General features: G+C 39.6%; 1 protein-coding gene and 1 pseudogene across 2 annotated transcripts; one reads left to right on the plus strand and one right to left on the minus strand.

Moving 5' to 3' along the window:
- Nucleotides 1-257: 257 nt before the first annotated feature.
- mbd1b (methyl-CpG binding domain protein 1b) lies at nt 258-12885 on the minus strand. Of its 2 annotated transcripts, none has more exons than XM_085273148.1 (17): nt 12727-12885; nt 11661-12237; nt 10030-10170; nt 9742-9877; nt 9356-9642; nt 9170-9252; nt 8975-9018; nt 8660-8800; nt 8484-8564; nt 8378-8398; nt 8193-8285; nt 5361-5522; nt 5083-5262; nt 4866-4946; nt 4692-4775; nt 2866-2958; nt 258-2777 (listed from the first exon to the last, which is right to left on the minus strand). In XM_085273148.1, exons 2-17 carry the CDS (start codon nt 12083-12085, stop codon nt 2319-2321), a joined length of 2511 nt encoding a protein of 836 aa, XP_085129274.1. In that variant the 5' UTR covers nt 12086-12237; nt 12727-12885; the 3' UTR covers nt 258-2318. The 2 variants fall into 2 exon arrangements, with proteins under 2 accessions (XP_085129274.1, XP_085129272.1); XM_085273146.1 differs by having other exon boundaries at nt 258-2786; nt 12727-12882.
- Nucleotides 12642-15534, plus strand: LOC146573772 (uncharacterized; annotated as a pseudogene).
- Nucleotides 15535-16285: the final 751 nt, after the last annotated feature.

Consider the following 16285-nt stretch of genomic DNA (forward strand, 5'->3'; position numbering starts at 1 on the left):
AGGCTTGCTTAGCTTTATAGGCTATATGTTCTCTTTAGGTTATGTGTTCCACTGACTCAACCATAAAATCAATAATTGACAGACAGCAACCACATAAATTGATTTTACTGCATATAAAGTTTAAGTCAATTAATTCTACTCAGTTGATGATTTAGACACATTTGGCAAATTGTAAAATAATACAAAATATTATAACATTATCGCCAAACATTACATCCACAAAGACAAAAATGACCAGAAATGAGGAAAACCTGTGTCAGTTCTTCAAATATGTTTTAATTCAAAGACTAAATAATATTTTTTTAAAGAATAACCCACTGTTCCCAAATATTTCAACATATGCACAATTACTTGAGGAAAACATAATTAAAAAAAAAAATCACATCAAGAATGTATAAAATTTCACATTGTTAAAACTTACAAGAGGTTTGTAATTTGGGGAGGGGGGGGGGTGAATTATTATACACTTATAAAACAAAAACAAAACACATTATACAGCTGAAAATACAATTAAAGGCCAAGTGTTATACTACTCGAGAACAGAGACGGAAGGACACTCGTTAAGTGCGTATTATTATTTCAGATTTATAACGAGTCATCGTCTGTATGACGATTGTTGCTACATCATCAGTTTAACAAGAGCATGTTGTTCCAAAAACAACAAAAACCTCGCAAAACCAAAACTAAACCTTTAAGGAAAGTGTTCTCTGCTCTCAGCTAACATGCTGCCAGTCACAACAACTGTAATCCCGTTGCTGGGTTTTAGTTTAAGATTTGTGAGGAATGTTTAACTACATTCATCTTAATCTGTTTTTTGTGTTTTGAGATCTTAAAGGTGTTTTTAGTGTCAAGTCTAAGTACGGGGTCAGTGAATAAAGTTTTCAGTGGATATATTGTGAAATATTCTCACTCGACATGACATTGGGCTGAAATCGAGATAATCTGGATAATCACTATCACAGATGTCTTGGGTCTTTTTAAAACAGCGGCTTGCTCCTACTTATAGCTTGTGGGTCGTGTCTGAACTTTTGCTTTAATGACTTTAGACTGTCATAGTAATAGGGTGAATACAAATTTAGCGTAATATGTCCATACTAGGCCAGTTTGTGATGATATATTTCCCACTTTTCAGATATTTCTGTTGCAATATAAACACAAAAACTCACCCTGTGAAAGCAAAAAAGGAGGGTAGGTTAGATTTACCAGAAAAAAGCTGACCTACCCAACAAGTTATGAGATTAAAGTTATTTATTTATGAGAACAAACCTCAGGAGGGAATTGTACTTTTTTTTCCTGTCATGGGACAACGTCAATGCATTTTTAAAGGTCGTATGAAACTCATCACACCACACCCGCTGCTGCTAGGAGCACATTCTGCCTTCAGCGGAAGAGCCAATCAAATAATCGACTACTTTGCAATCAGATTAAGACATTTAAAAAATGCTTGTAATTTCAGCCCAGAATTAACATGTCATTATTATAATCCAGTATGAATGGTCATGAATTTGAAATAATCACATAATTCAATTTAAATAACTATTTCTAATAGAAGGGTACCTTTGGCAGCTCCCTTATTTCCCAAGTGGTCGCCACATCAGATGGATCCACACATCTGATTTGCCACCGGATACCCTTTCTAACTCACATTTATCTGGCCTTAGTATTGTCACTGGGAGCAAATGCAAAAATGGAGCACATCAAGCAAGAGCTAATGGAGTGCTAGTGACAACAGTGATGGCACTAGTGAATATATTATTAAATTAAAAAAGAAAGCAGTTGAGGTGCACACTTGTTTTTACCAAAACAAATCTTCTATTAACTTTGTTGTATGTAGTATGAATGAACCCGGTAGCATGACAACAGTGTTAATGCTGGGAATCAAACCTGTGGGCTAATTCCTAGGAGTACAGTTGTCTAAAAGGGCTACTAAAATGTGGAATAATGGTAAGGAGGGCGAGGGATATTCCTCAAGTAAGAGTGTGAATCAACCAACAGCACACTAACCACACAGAGGGCTAACTTCAGCCTTGTCCAACACACTGCCAAAGCCAAGACACATAACAGTCAAGTAGAAAAGCCCTACACCTACATAATAAAACATCTGAGAAGAAACACGCCTGGATTATAACGTCACAACTCCTGAAATGCCTTTGGTGATTCTTAAAATAAACCATTTACAGTCCAGAGGTAAGTCTGTAAAGTTTTGATATACATCATCACCAAAAATTACAATAAAATGGGACAAAGTGTCACCAGAAAACCAGTGGTCTCCACTCTGCTCACATTTTTCCCCATTTCTGTCTGTGATGATGTTGAAGTCAGTGAAGTGCTCTGCAGTTATTACAAATGCCCACATTCTTCTTCACCAAGAAATCACATGTTGATGACCGTTCCAGTATGATGGGGTCTTTATAATGTAATGGTTCTTTAGGAGGCATCCCCTGGCACACAGAGTACTTCTCCAGACCCAAAAGCAGGTTGACCACCTCAGTCACCGAGGTTAGACGTGCTGGGTAGCAGTCGTACAGCGGGTGGGTGGGGAGCAGCGGTTGCTTTTGAACCGTGACCTGATAGAAGAAGCCCGGGTCGATCAGCACCATGGTGTCAGTCATGCTGGACTGCTTAGAACACTGGATGAGCTGCAGCTGCGGGCCCTCCACCATTATAGCATACCACAATATGGGCAGTACAGAGGAGCGTAAAGAGTCTAGTAGTTTCATGAGGTGGTTTTCTGCATCTGTACCAGTCCCAACCGAGTTATCAGCCAAGCTGAAGATCTGTGTAATCTGCAGACAATAAACGAATAACAATACATACACATATGATTGTTTTGGGGGGTACGGGCAGCCTCAGCAGGACACTTACCATGGGCAACTCATCTTCGTCTTCTTCAACAACTTGCTTTGTAGCTTCTCTGGCACTTTGTGCTCTCTCTGCATCCCATCTGTTTTGCTGCTCCTGTATTGACAAAGTTGGTCTCATGAGAGTGGGGCCTTAGTCTTTAACTTAATGCAAAATTATAAATATTAAACTACACCCAGCCCACACCTGCACATCAAATTGTGTCAGAGTCCAACAACGCAGTTTATTATTAATACACTGAAACCGTTTGAAGACAGAAATGGATCCTTTGTGGAAGTCTGCAGCTACAGGAAACCTCTGGTGCTACTAATGGAGATTATGTGAAGTATCGGGTAGCAGCCTCTGGGAATCCCACAAATAAACTTGTACAAACACATTGTAGTTCCTCAAGTTGCTATTTGAGGCTGGCTCATAAAACAAGTCAGATCCCACAGAATCTTAAAGTCTGGTTAAATAATTAAATAAATAAAACAACACCACACCACTGTATGTGGGTGAATTTTACATAATTTGACATTATTAAACTGTTACTTTGTACTACTTAGCAGCTAGCTGTGTCTGTTGCATACATCCATACAGTTCATACACCATGCCAACACATCTTGCGAGGGCTAACTACAATTCAGCACCCTAACTTTTTATCCAAATATGCTCACTTGTGGCTCGAAGAAATAAAAAAAAAAAAAGGAAAAAAAAAGAACAAATTTGTGAAGCTAAATTTAAGAATTCAATTTGCTAAAAACTATTTGGTGCCATCTTTTATTTACAGTCTATTGTTTAAAAGGGGGGGGGGGGTTAGCCTGTGTATTGAATTATTAAACACTGTGGTATATAAAGATGTGCGCAACTATGCCGTTACTTTAGCAAAATTGTGTTTGTCTATAATTATGACGTAGAAGAAGATCAGACCAGCTGTGACAAATGCAGAAATTCTTTTATCTCTGTGTATACACCAACACCACCTCTGGAAAACATCAAATAGCTTCAATGAAAACCATGAACAAAATGATACATGTATGAAAAGGGCCACATTTTTAACAATTGGTGAAGTGTCAAAAAAGGAAATCTAAACTCTTCCCTACACATAGTTTAGATAAGGAGGGCCAAGCAAACTTTGACTGTTATCATATTTGAAATAAATCGTGGAAAATTAGATATGTTCATCCATAAACTGACTGGCAAAACAAGTGACCACAAGGACAAACTGAAGGACAGCCAAGGAGAGGGTGGTGACAAGTAGAGAGCACAAACAGCTTGGCAGCAAAACGCAGCCATTACATTACAACAGATCACATTAACTTTTGTGGGTGGCCTCATGCCAAATGTTTTAGACACAAACCGAATCACTGCAACATCTCTGGTTTATCCATCCAGGTTGAAGGCATTGTTACATTTTGTAACCCTTCTGTCTTTCATGCTTCTATTCTGTAAAACTGCAATAAAGGCAAACTGCTCAAAAGCTTCATTTAAATGATGCTGTCAAATATTGAAACAACAGCAAAGGACCACGAGAACTGTAACAAGAAGCAACCCTGACATTATACACTTTACTTGTTCAGACTTCATTACCAAGCAAAGGTTAAAAAGAAAAAGACCACAGATTTAAGAAAACGGGGTTCCAGTAAGTGTTCATGATACGAAAGTGTAAGTAGGAGGCTGATGGCTCGTGATGAGTGAGGATCGTGCCGTCGTTCGGCATTGGTCAGCAATAGCTTTTTACACAATCAGCCAGAAAAGCGCAACAGTTTACAACAGAGCTGTGAGACCTTTGAAGCAAACCTCTTGGTGAGGATCAGAAAGAGCAACGCTTTTGTTTAAGTTAAACTTACCTGGTGGGGGTTGCTGTGGTTGCTGATCTGAGGGACGCTGTCTGACAGTCCGTTCTGCACTCCAAACTCGGAATTATTCAACTGCTGAAAGACAGCGTTACGTTGAAATCGTGTTTCTGTTTGAGATGAGGGGCATTTGTCAAAATATGTGTGGACTGAGATCTGATTTCAAACCTGCATAGATGATTGGTGGTTTCTCACATTCATGTCAAAAAAGCTTTTGCTAGACCTCACAGGTGACGAGCTCCAACTAATCTACAACGGCAGAGCAAAGCCAGGTCAGGTTCACAATTAATGGGGTGATCGAGTCGTAGCTGCCAAATGACCTCAAAAATAATCTTTATGAGCAAAGAGGAAACAAAATAAATGACCAGAGGCATTGGGCACTCACTGGTTGTAAATTACTGTCATCATCTTCATTGTCGCTTAAATCATAGCCCATTTGAGACCCTTTGGTTTTCTTTAAACCTAACTTGCGACTGTATGTGTAGTGAGGTCTAGGCCGGCCTGGCGGAAGTGGGCCATCTGGTCCGTAGTCACCTTGTCCCATCTGGAAGGGCAGCAAATGCCTCTGCCAGGTAGAAGCAGAGGAATTTACTTAAATAAATACTGGAAGAAGCAGTGTCATTGAAAAACTATTTTACAAAATTGCATCTGTCAGAGTCTTACCATTGCCTGCCTCTGACACTGTCGTAAGCGACACTTCTGCCTTTTCTTGTTACTGCCCCCAAACTTGGGCTTGTCTATACAGAAATCACACGTGCCACAGTCTTTCCTGCAGAGACAGGCCTTGCATTCTCCACAGGAACGTCGCTTCCGCTTTTTGTGCCACTGAAAACAAGAAAATTCACACAATTGGGTCAAAATAACAAGACAACAGTGAAGAAATCACTAATAGAGACACACTTTTATCAAAGATACGCGACAAGTACGGGCTACTATGGGCAAAAGGTGTCTTAGGAATTACACAACTTCTATTTCCACCATAAATCTCCAAAATGTAAAAATGTGTAAAATTCAATGTTTACTGAATCATTCTGGTTAATTAACTGGTTGAATAAAGAGAAAGTTAAAGACAAAAAAAAATGTGCAGTCGACTCCAACAGTCTTTAACCAACTAGTGCTGAGGTGTCTAAAGGGTACAGGGGGAGATTGTCTATATGGGAGGAAAGTTATTGTTTGCAATCAGCCTGAATGAAACAGCAATCCCACTGATGTGGAACAAAGTGGAGGCTGTAACTTTCCTATAATTAATAAACAGCACAAAAATGTCATTGTGTTTTCCCATATTGGCTTTCCATTCTTTGAGGTTCGGCTGGTGCTTCTTCTTCTGCAGTAGTTTAATGACACCAGGCTGCAGAATTGGTGCCCCCAACTGTTGATCACAATCCACCTAAAGCCTAATATTTTTATAGCAGTTGTGAATGTTTTCATTTATTTACACATTCTGGAAATATTGCTAAAAGTTGTACTAAACGTGGATGGAAACTTGGCTAATGAGTATATATTCCTAAAATGTATTCACCTCTCTCCCACCCATCACAGCCTGAGGAGTCCTCACATCAGCTGGGAGTTGTTGCATGTATTGTTAAGATGTGTCCCTTTTTTAACATGAAACGTTGTTACGTTGCAGTTCATATAAAACCAGCATGAACAGAACTGTAACACTAACGAACTTTCACTCAACTCAACTTGAAGTTGAAGTTGCTGTTGTGAAATGCTGCAAAAATTCAAGGTGCTGGAAACATTCCTCAGAGATTTTGGTCCACATTGACATCATCTAGTCACACAGTTGCTGCAGATTTATTGACTGCACCTTCCTGATGTAGATGTCTCATCTCACCACATCTCACAGGAGCCCTATCTAGATGTCATTTGGGTAAAGTGAACTCAAGAAACCAGTTTCAGATGAGCTTTGTGACATTATCCAGTCAGCAACAACACTTACAATGATGTTTAAATGGTGTTCAGTTGGTACTAAGAGGCCTAGAGTGTGCTCCGAAAATATTCCCCATAACACTGTAACACCACCACCAACCTGAACCGTTGATACAAGGCAGGATGGATCCATGCTTTCATGTTGTTTAAGGAAAATTATGACCCTACTGTCTGAATGTTGTAGCAGAAATCATGACTCACTGGGGAGCCTCAGTTCCATGTTCATGTTCTGAGAGGAGAGGCATGCAGTGCGGTCTTATGTTGCTGTAGGCCATCGGCTTCAAGGATTGATGTGCTGTGGGATCCTTTTCTGAATACCTTGGTTGTCACAAGTGGTCATCTGAGTTACTGTTCCCACTGTGCAGACTAGGGCTGCCATAAATGATTATTTTGATAGTCGACTAGTCACAGATTATTTTTGCGATTAGTCGACTAATCAAATCATGCATCCATTGGACGTAAAACGTACAGCTTATTGCACCAGCATGCATCTGCTCTTATATAACTATCATTAGCTTACAGCTTGAAGTGTTTAAGGTATGTGCTAACCAAAAATAAAGACAAGATGATAGTTTATTAAACTTTTAATGAAATTTGCAGATTTTCTTGGTGGAGTTTAATAAACTCTGCCGTCTACTCCTTGCTATCTAAAATGTAACAGGACACTGGAGTAAATTCTCAACCATCTCACACTTGTGTTTAATCAGTTTTCTGTTTGACGTTTATTCAGCTGTGTAAAAACTATAACTTTGATCTCAGCCAAACTGATTAATCAGGAGCAAACAAAACACTGAAAAAAGCCAAACAATAACATTTTTAAGTTATCTAAGTGACTTATATATCATGTTTAACCTGAGCAGCGAAAGACCGCGGACGGTTTGAAAACGATGTGCCGGGAGTTGAACCTTGACCTCCCAGCCAGCTCGTCTCCAAAAATGAAAGTATACACCCGACCCATCCTTCAAATCTGGGGAAATTAAGGACGCATTTGTCGGCCACATTTGGAGAAGTCTTCGAGTTTGGACAGCCTTTGTTGCGTCGCTGTAAAGTAATCGGCCTACAAATGCGGCCCCTGAATTTGGACACAGCTACAATACCGGACACAGCTTCTTCTTCTTCGGCGTTTAACGGCAGCTGGCATCCTTGTAGATCAGGGGTGTCAAACTCCAGGCCTCGAGGGCCAGTGTCCTGCAGGTTTTAGATATCACCGTGGGTCAACACACCTGAATGAAATGATTAGTTCATTACCAGGCTTCTGGAGAACTTCAACACATGTTGAGGAGGTCATTTAGCCATTTAAATCAGCGGTGTTGGATCAAGGACACATCTAAAACCTGCAGGATACAGGCCCTCGAGGCCTGGAGTTCGACACGTGTTGTAGATGCATTGCTGCCATGTTCTGTTTCAGTCCATTACTACACTCTTAAATCGTACTACTAATTCCTAAGTCTTTCAGGATCTTAAAAAGCTTCAATGAAATGTGTCACTACCGTGTGTCTGTGTGTGGTAAAGATATATGCCTTTATGCAAACGTTAAAAAAGAAAAAGACCTAAAACACTCACATCATCATCGTCATCGGTTGACAACTCATCCTCATCATCAACATCCACATTGACTGAGAAGTTCTCCGTGTCACTGCTTTTGAGACTGGGGTGCTGTGTGAAGACAACATCAGTATGAGTAAGGAAAGTGATTGTTCAGCACGATGCTATAAATAACACATTTGATAAGATCAGAAAAGTGTTACCTGTGAATCTGTAACTTCACCCTGTAAAATCAAATGAACATTTTAGAAAATACAGGAAACAAAGCCAATCAAAGTGTTAACTATTCAGACTATACAGACTTTATACCTGGAAACTCATGCTGTCGTCAAATGTCTCTGAAACGTCACTGTAAGGCCTCTGCTGCATGAAGCCTCCACTTCCAGGGCCCTGGAAGAACATACCAAATGCATAAGAAAGCAATATTGATGCTAAAGTAATTTAAAAGTATAGAAATAAATAAAAATCAGTGTGTAGCTGTTTACCTTGCGAATAGGACATATACATTTGCGTTTTCGGCATATGCGTCTCCGGGATTCTGGGCTCTGCAGCCCATGTTTGCAATTGGCACACTGCCCACAATTGTCGGTGTTATGACATCCCACGCACTGACCACAAGGAATCCACTACATGTGGCATGGACACAAGGAGAAAGACAGTTTGCTTCTTTAATAACATTCATGAGAAATGTGGATTGTAAGACACACGGCAACAGTTTTATCAGAATTTTAAAGGGAAATGAAATGAATTTAAGAGCATTTCGATACTAGCATGCACCCTTTGAGCATTAGTTACATTACCTTTCTGAAGCGAATCATTGGGTGTTCTTTTGTCTTTGACGCTGCTGGAAGTGGGGAAAAAATTGTAGGTAATGTTACAAGGAGAATCCATATTTCACCCCATCTTCAGCCACCTGTTTCCCTTTGATATCAGATATAGATCTGATGCAGTTTTGTCTCTCACTTATAATTCTACACACTTATGCACCAACGTACCCCAACAGGAGGGACAGCAGGGCCTCTTTCTTTGTTTGTCATACCACGTGCCTGTGAAGGAAATGCCACATCTGGCACAGATCCTGCAGACACACATGATGACCCCCCCCCCCCCCAACCTCAAGTTATCACGAGAAGCTGACACTTGTAATGATGGTGTTATGTTGCACGTAGTAACAGACTCACAGTATGCTGTCCTCTGACCCGATCTCTCCATTTATAGAAGGGAGCGGACGTGGCTGAGATGACGATGGACCAGGGAGTTTAATTTTATCCTCTGCAGGTGGATCCTCACTGTGAGACCCTTGATTCGGCGATCCCACTGTACTGTTCAAGGGGGCATTTGAATGATTGGAGTTGACGTTTTTAGACCCGAGGCTTGGGGTTAGTCTGTGGTGGGAGTCAGGAGTGTCTGCCCCCTCTCCCCTCTCCATCCAGCTGGACTCTGAGGACGATCGCTCGCGGACCTTTCTCTAAAGGATGAGAGGGTGAGGATAGCAGACTCTAAGTCATGCAGTTCAAATCTTCAGTGTCTTCATGCTTAAAATACAAAGAATAACACCAAGCGACACCTTTCTGCTTCGAATTCTTGGGAGCGGTGTTTCGCCATGGTAGAATTTGCCCGTCTTGTACTCAAAGTTAGACAAGTCCTGTCCTTCCAGCACTGAAATCAGCTCTACTCTGCTTCTCACTCGATCACCACGAGGACTGCAAAGGAGAAAAATAATTACAACCACAAAAAAACCCAAAATATTCCTTTGATATTAAGTGCACGCTTCAGGAGGAGTGTAAAAGGTAGCACCATTAATATGTCAACAACTGTACAGGTGGATTCTTTATTCCTACAAGGCCGTATTTACCTTAAGTAATATACATCCTTTTGGCCAATACTAGATCCTGAACGCCGAACGACCTCTTTGCGCTTCCAGCCCTCCCCCAGTGCAGGGCATTCAACCCATCCCTCATCAGGGTGCGATCGTTTACGGCGGGGTGCATGAAGCCTGAATTTAAAAGAAGACACACACTCAAACATTTTAGAAATGTTTAGATCACATTGAGGGAAAAGAGACTGCAAATACATCACCCTGAGAAACATGATGAATAATAATAATAATAATATAATAAATAAAAGTTATTTTCCCAGATACAGGCAAAGTTGCATTGAAGTTTGAAATGAGCTCAAATGAATAAGACATTTAAAGCTCTGTTTTCATTGGTAGCTCCTCTGAATATTTGAAAATACACTTGATGCTTAAAATGGTCATAAAGCTTGTGCAGCATCTTTGCACGCATGCATCCCCACTGCCCGCCCTGTAGTAACAATGGTAAAAAAGGGGATCCTGTGCTTGCTCACCAGCATAGCATCTAAATTTAGTCCAAAAATATTTAAGATAATGCTGCTCATTATCAGATTACAGCAAAAGACCTAAACCTATTCCCAAATTGCTGGCTTCATCAATCGGTTACACCGTGACACAGATATGTCGATCCTCTGAACCTCACAGTAGGAAAGTAATCAATCAAGTAAAATAAAATGCAAGTTAGAGTTTTCTATAACATGGCAGGTATATTTTGGTAGTTATTTTAACGATTAGAGTTTGCATCCTATTTGAGGGCACAGGAATCCATGCACACTCTAGTAACACCAAAAGAGCTTGTAACATACACAGTACTGTGCAAAAGTCATAAGCCATCTCTAATTTCTTTATACTTTGCTTTCATGAAACCAGACGGTCTTGGGATTTCTTTATAAAGTGGTCCTGAGGGTTACTTCTTCAGGCTTTTTGAAGGTTACTTTTAACTCAAGAGATGAACTAGTGTTGCCTAAACATAACAGAGAAATTACAAAAAAAATGTTTCAAATTGTACCTTTTGGTACTTTGTTACTAGTAGTTTGAGGAAACGGGACAAGCAGAAGACAAAATATGTCTCAGCCTAAAAAAAAAAAAAAATCATAAAGAGAATCTGAAAATCATGTTCTTAAGGAACAGGAAAAATTTCAGCAAAGACCTGAAACAGAACCTGAGTGACGCTGAAGTGTCGTCAAACACACATAGGTGGGCTGTCAAGACGCCATTCTTAAGGAAGGGAACGTTGGACGCCAATTTACACAAGAAGTAGACCTCGAGTCTTATGGAGTGATGAATCCAAATCTGACACTTTCGGTCAAACCAAATTGTAACTTTAAAGCTTTTTACAAACTCTGTTTTAAAACACTGTATGTATATTTGCACATTTCATTAAATTCACTGCACCTAATTTCTTTCTTTTTTTTCTGTAAAATATTAAAAACTTAGCGTGGCTCAAGAATTTTGCACAGTACTGTACATCTGTTAGGCAGTAATGTGACAGTCTGATCACCTGGACCTTTCTGTGTTGCAGGGGCTTATATGATCGATAGCATGTTAGAGAAAAAGCAACTTTATGAGTAAATATTACTACAGCATCACATGACCACAAAGGATAGTAAGAACAACATTATTCAACCTACTGATATATCTTTTTGAAGGTGCTCTCACTGCCACCCACACTCTCGCTCCTTTCACTTTCTCCTGCCAGACTCTCTTCCTCTGGATCATTTCTATCATTGCTTTCGGCATCATCATCATCATCTTCAAGTGGCTCAAACCAGTCAACAGGAGGCTCACCACCAGAAGATTTTGCCTCCTCTTTCTCCTCTGTTGCCTTTTCTTTCATGGGACCAGAGCTGGGGCTTCCTATTGCATTTACACCATCTGAGGATTCTGGGGCTGCTTCATTTGTCTCATCTATTTCACTGCTCTTCTTTTCTGACCTTTGTCCTATATCCTCTTCTACAGTGTCTCCTTTACAGCTGTTCTTCTCTGCGTTTTGTCCTGCATCTTCTTCCACAGTCTCTGTGCCCTGGAGTGGGCTTTCAAGCGTTTCCTCATCCATTGATTCACAAGTTTAATTTAAGTTTCCTCTATAGTTCGTCTTGCATCCCATTTAAAGATGTTTATGTCCACAGTGCCCCTTGATGTCCTGGCCTCTGAGGTTAAATGTGTGCGGCTGCTGGTTGAAAGCTGGTCAATTTATCATGGCAAAGCCTGTGGTGAAAAAAGAAAAATCGAGGCTGATTATAAAAATGATCTATACAGCATGTACGGTTAACACAGCTAAATGGCTGAGAAATTGTAAAGTTAGTTTCGAAATAAATCTATTCACAGTTCATTAGCTGGGACTATAATATAGCAATGTTAGCCAGCAAACAAAACGTTAGCATTAGCTAGCATAAACTGCTAAGTTTTGTTACTGTTTCAAGTTGTGTCATTGTTTGACATGCAGCGCGGATATTTTGGTGACACTGAGATTAGCGAGACACTAAACAGTAGTGTAACATCAACGCTAGATTAGATGAAGTAAAAGCATTATAAGCGAGAGCAACGTTAGCCTCCGTTAGCTATCGCATATCTCCATGGATGATTTCTAATCCGATAAACTGAAATAAATGATGTTTATAGAAGCTGTTTATCGCTACCGGACTACAAAGGTTTGTGGCCACTTGGGTTTTCTAAAAAACACGCACCCACACACACCTTTAGGTAATATTCCTCAGATGTTTGGGATAGTGATTTCAACACGTAGCTCCCCTTATTCACTTAGAGCTAACGTTGATAGCTACCCTGCACCTAGCACTACGGAAACGGTGGCATTGGACACAACCAAAGACATCGGAACACTCAAGATGCAACTCCCCCTAGCTTGTGGAGGGTAGCACGGAACTGTTCGTTGGATGCGGTGAAGGTGTTCTGTGGTGTCTCCCCTTTGTGTGTGTGTGTATAAATAAGGTGCGGGACAAAACGCGCTAATGAGTACATCGTTATTTCACGCGCGTGTATGTGTTCACTGCCAACAGCAAGACAAAAGCAACTAACTGGCACCGCTCCGTCTTCTCCTAAGTGAACATAGTTTTTATGCTTATATTTGCTTTTTTATATATAACTTTAAAAATTCTCACCTAAAAATACCTTCGTATTTAAGAAACACTGGTTTCATTTTTTTTAATTCAATTTGTAACACCTAAGTGAAAAATGTACCCCATATAAGTGCCAAATCACCGCAAAGCAGTTTAACCTAGCTCTGCTGTAGACTGCATCATGCTGTAATACTACCTACCACTTTTTAACATTTGTTCACCGTTATTAATTAAACTGTACCTTAGTTCAACTATGACTTGTTCAAGCGGGCGGGGCTTGTGGGAGGGGGCGGGATTAAATAGACAACTGAACAAAAGACGGAAGGGAGGGAAGCCTCTCATCCCGAAAGTGTCATCTTCGTAGCCATCCCTTTAACAGTACTGCGTTAGAGACCGATCTGAAATCAGATTTTAAAAACCATTAAAATATTAAATATGAGATTAGATTGTGACGTCTTTTTGAGGCACTACATAATCTCGGTGTTTTCAGGGAATTTACAAGAGCACATCTTAAAAATCATTAGTTAATTATTGTATGACAATATTGTATTTCTTTCTATCCTTAACTTTATTTATGGGATATTTTATTGTCTGCTTTATTCATTTTTAACTTTTATCATTGTTCTTTTATAAAGTAGTTTGGTCAATCACGTATTTTTTAAAGTGCTCTATAAATAGAGCTCAAAAGTGCTCTATTTATAGAGCACTTTTGAGCAAGAATACCTCAGTAGGCTGGCTTTTATTAATGCATTTATTCAAGACAACGATACTTACAGCATATATGTTTTGGGTGATTTTAATGCTGATCTCACAGACAGCAGTTCTCAGTTTGCTAAACACTTAACTCACTTTTGTCAAGTTAATAATCTTATCTTGTCTACCAAAGTGTTACTGCCTGCAGATAGCTATACATAAGTGAAGCCTGGCATAGTACATCATGGCTGGACCACTGTATCTGTACAGCTGATGGACATGCAGCTTTAGCAAACATGACTATTAGGTATGAGGTAACTGTGTCAGATCATATACCTTTTGGTTTTACTGTGAATGTGGAACAAATGCCAGCAACAACTGGAAATAATATTGCTAATATTGCTACCAGTGTAAAATTAGACTGGTCAGCATGTAGTGAAGATGATTTCTTAGCTTATCATAGTAATACCGATATACATCTGAACAACATTTCTTTGCCCAAAGAAGCTATTTTGTGCAAAGATGTCAACTGTAAGAATGCTGTGCATAAACATTTACTCTTCTCCATGTATGATGATATAGTGACTGCTCTGTATAAAAGTGGTACACTGCTTGATAAACAATATAAGCATAAGAAACCTAACATCAGACCTGGCTGGAAAGAACATGTATCCATGTACCATGATGAAGCTCGCATAGCTTATAAATGTTGGGCCATGGCTGGAAGACCTAAACAAGGCCCAGAATTTGAACAGAAAAAATGTGCGAATGCCAGATATAAGTATGCTGTTCGCTTTATAACTAAAAATGAGCAAATGCTGAGAGCAGATTCTTTGTCCAGGAAAATGCTGTGTAATAATATGGCAGATTTTTGGAAAGAGGTGAAAGCTCTTAATAACTGTAAACCATCTCTACCATCAACTGTTGAAGGTGTTTCTGGGGCAGATAACATTGCAGCATTATGGAGACAGCATTACAGTGCGTTGTTTAACTGTATAAAAAGTGATCCATATGAGGACAATTTTGACATGAGTAATGACACAATAAGTGTAAGGACACATGAAGTATTTGAAGCCATTCATAGGTTGTCTGATAATAAATCCTCTGGTTTGGATCACATCACTGCAGAACATTTAAAACATGCTAGTTTAAGGCTAGCTCCTCTTTTAGCACTCTGTTTCACTGGGTTTATGATTCATGGCATATTACCAGACTCAATGCTGTGTATTTTACTGGTACCAGTTATGAAGGACAAAGCTGCAAAAGTGAGCTGCTTGGATAATTACAGGCCAATTGCACTAGCCAGTATTTTATCTAAGGTGTTAGAAAGAATCTTGTTTGATAGAGTTAGTGTGTTCATCTCTTCTCTGGATAATCAGTTTGGCTTCAAACCAAAGCACGGCACTGACATGTGCATATATGCACTCAAGGAAATAGTCAGTTTGTATAGGGCTAAAAATTCATCTGTCCTCATGTGTTTCATTGATGCCTCTAAGGCTTTTGATCGAGTGAACCACAGAAAACTTTTTGATAAAATGAAGAGACGGGGAGTTCCTCAATACATCGTGAGGATTCTCTCTTACTGGTACGCTCATCAGAACATGCAGGTTAAATGGGGAAGCAGTATTTCTGCCCCCTTTGGTGTCAGCAATGGTGTTACACAGGGTGGGATTTTGTCTCCAATTTTATTTAATTTGTATGTTGATGATTTGTCCATACAGCTGAGAGCCTGTAACACTGGGTGTATATTAGGTAAAACATTGATAAATCATCTTATGTATGCAGATGACCTGGTTGTTTTTAGTCCAAGCAGTGCTGGGTTACAGGATCTTCTTAATATCTGTACTGAATATGGTGTGCAATATGACATTGAGTACAATGCTGCTAAAAGTGCTGTTTTGATATGTAGAACCAAGCAGGATAAACAGCTAAATTTCCCTTTGTTTAAACTGGCACAAAAAACTCTTGAAGTTCATAAAAAGGTGAAATACCTCGGTCACTTTATTACTGAACAAATGAATGATGATGATGACATATACAGACAACGATGTAAGCTCTATGTGCAGGCAAATACTATTGCACGCAAATTCAGCTTTTGTTCACTTCCAGTTAAAGTGGCTTTGTTTAAAGCGTATTGCACACCGCTATATACTGCCCCCTTGTGGTTATCCTACAAACAATGTAGCATGCAGAAGCTGCATGTTGCATATAATGATGCGATGAGAATCCTTTGCAGGATACCTAGAAGTGGTAGTGCCAACCAGATGTTTGTAGCTGTGGGTGTTTGGACTTTTAAACCACTTTTAAGAAAGCTAATGTTCAATTTTAGAGAACGACTGGATGGTTCGAGTAACAGTATAATTTTAGCACTTACAGATCCGACACTGAGTGGTTCCCGTTACTCACCCAGTCTCAGAAAGCACTGGTTAAAGTGTTTGATGTTTTAGATACTTATTTATATACATATATATATTTAATGGTTTATA

This window comes from Mchenga conophoros, linkage group LG5 (assembly GCF_057382185.1).
Source record: "Mchenga conophoros isolate Kocher_MC1m ecotype Shallow Benthic linkage group LG5, M_conophoros_male_GT1.1, whole genome shotgun sequence".
NCBI classification, from domain to species: domain Eukaryota; kingdom Metazoa; phylum Chordata; class Actinopteri; order Cichliformes; family Cichlidae; genus Mchenga; species Mchenga conophoros.

Coding starts and splice junctions, on each gene's coding strand:
- mbd1b (XM_085273146.1), bottom strand. CDS start 12,085: ATGGATGAGGAAACGCTTGAAAGCCCACTCCAGGGCACAGAGACTGTG. Junction 4,947..5,082: donor ATGACAGTAATTTACAACCA/GTGAGTGCCCAA, acceptor CTGCCGTTGTAG/ATTAGTTGGAGCTCGTCACC. Junction 2,787..2,865: donor ACGAAGATGAGTTGCCCATG/GTAAGTGTCCTG, acceptor TATTGTCTGCAG/ATTACACAGATCTTCAGCTT.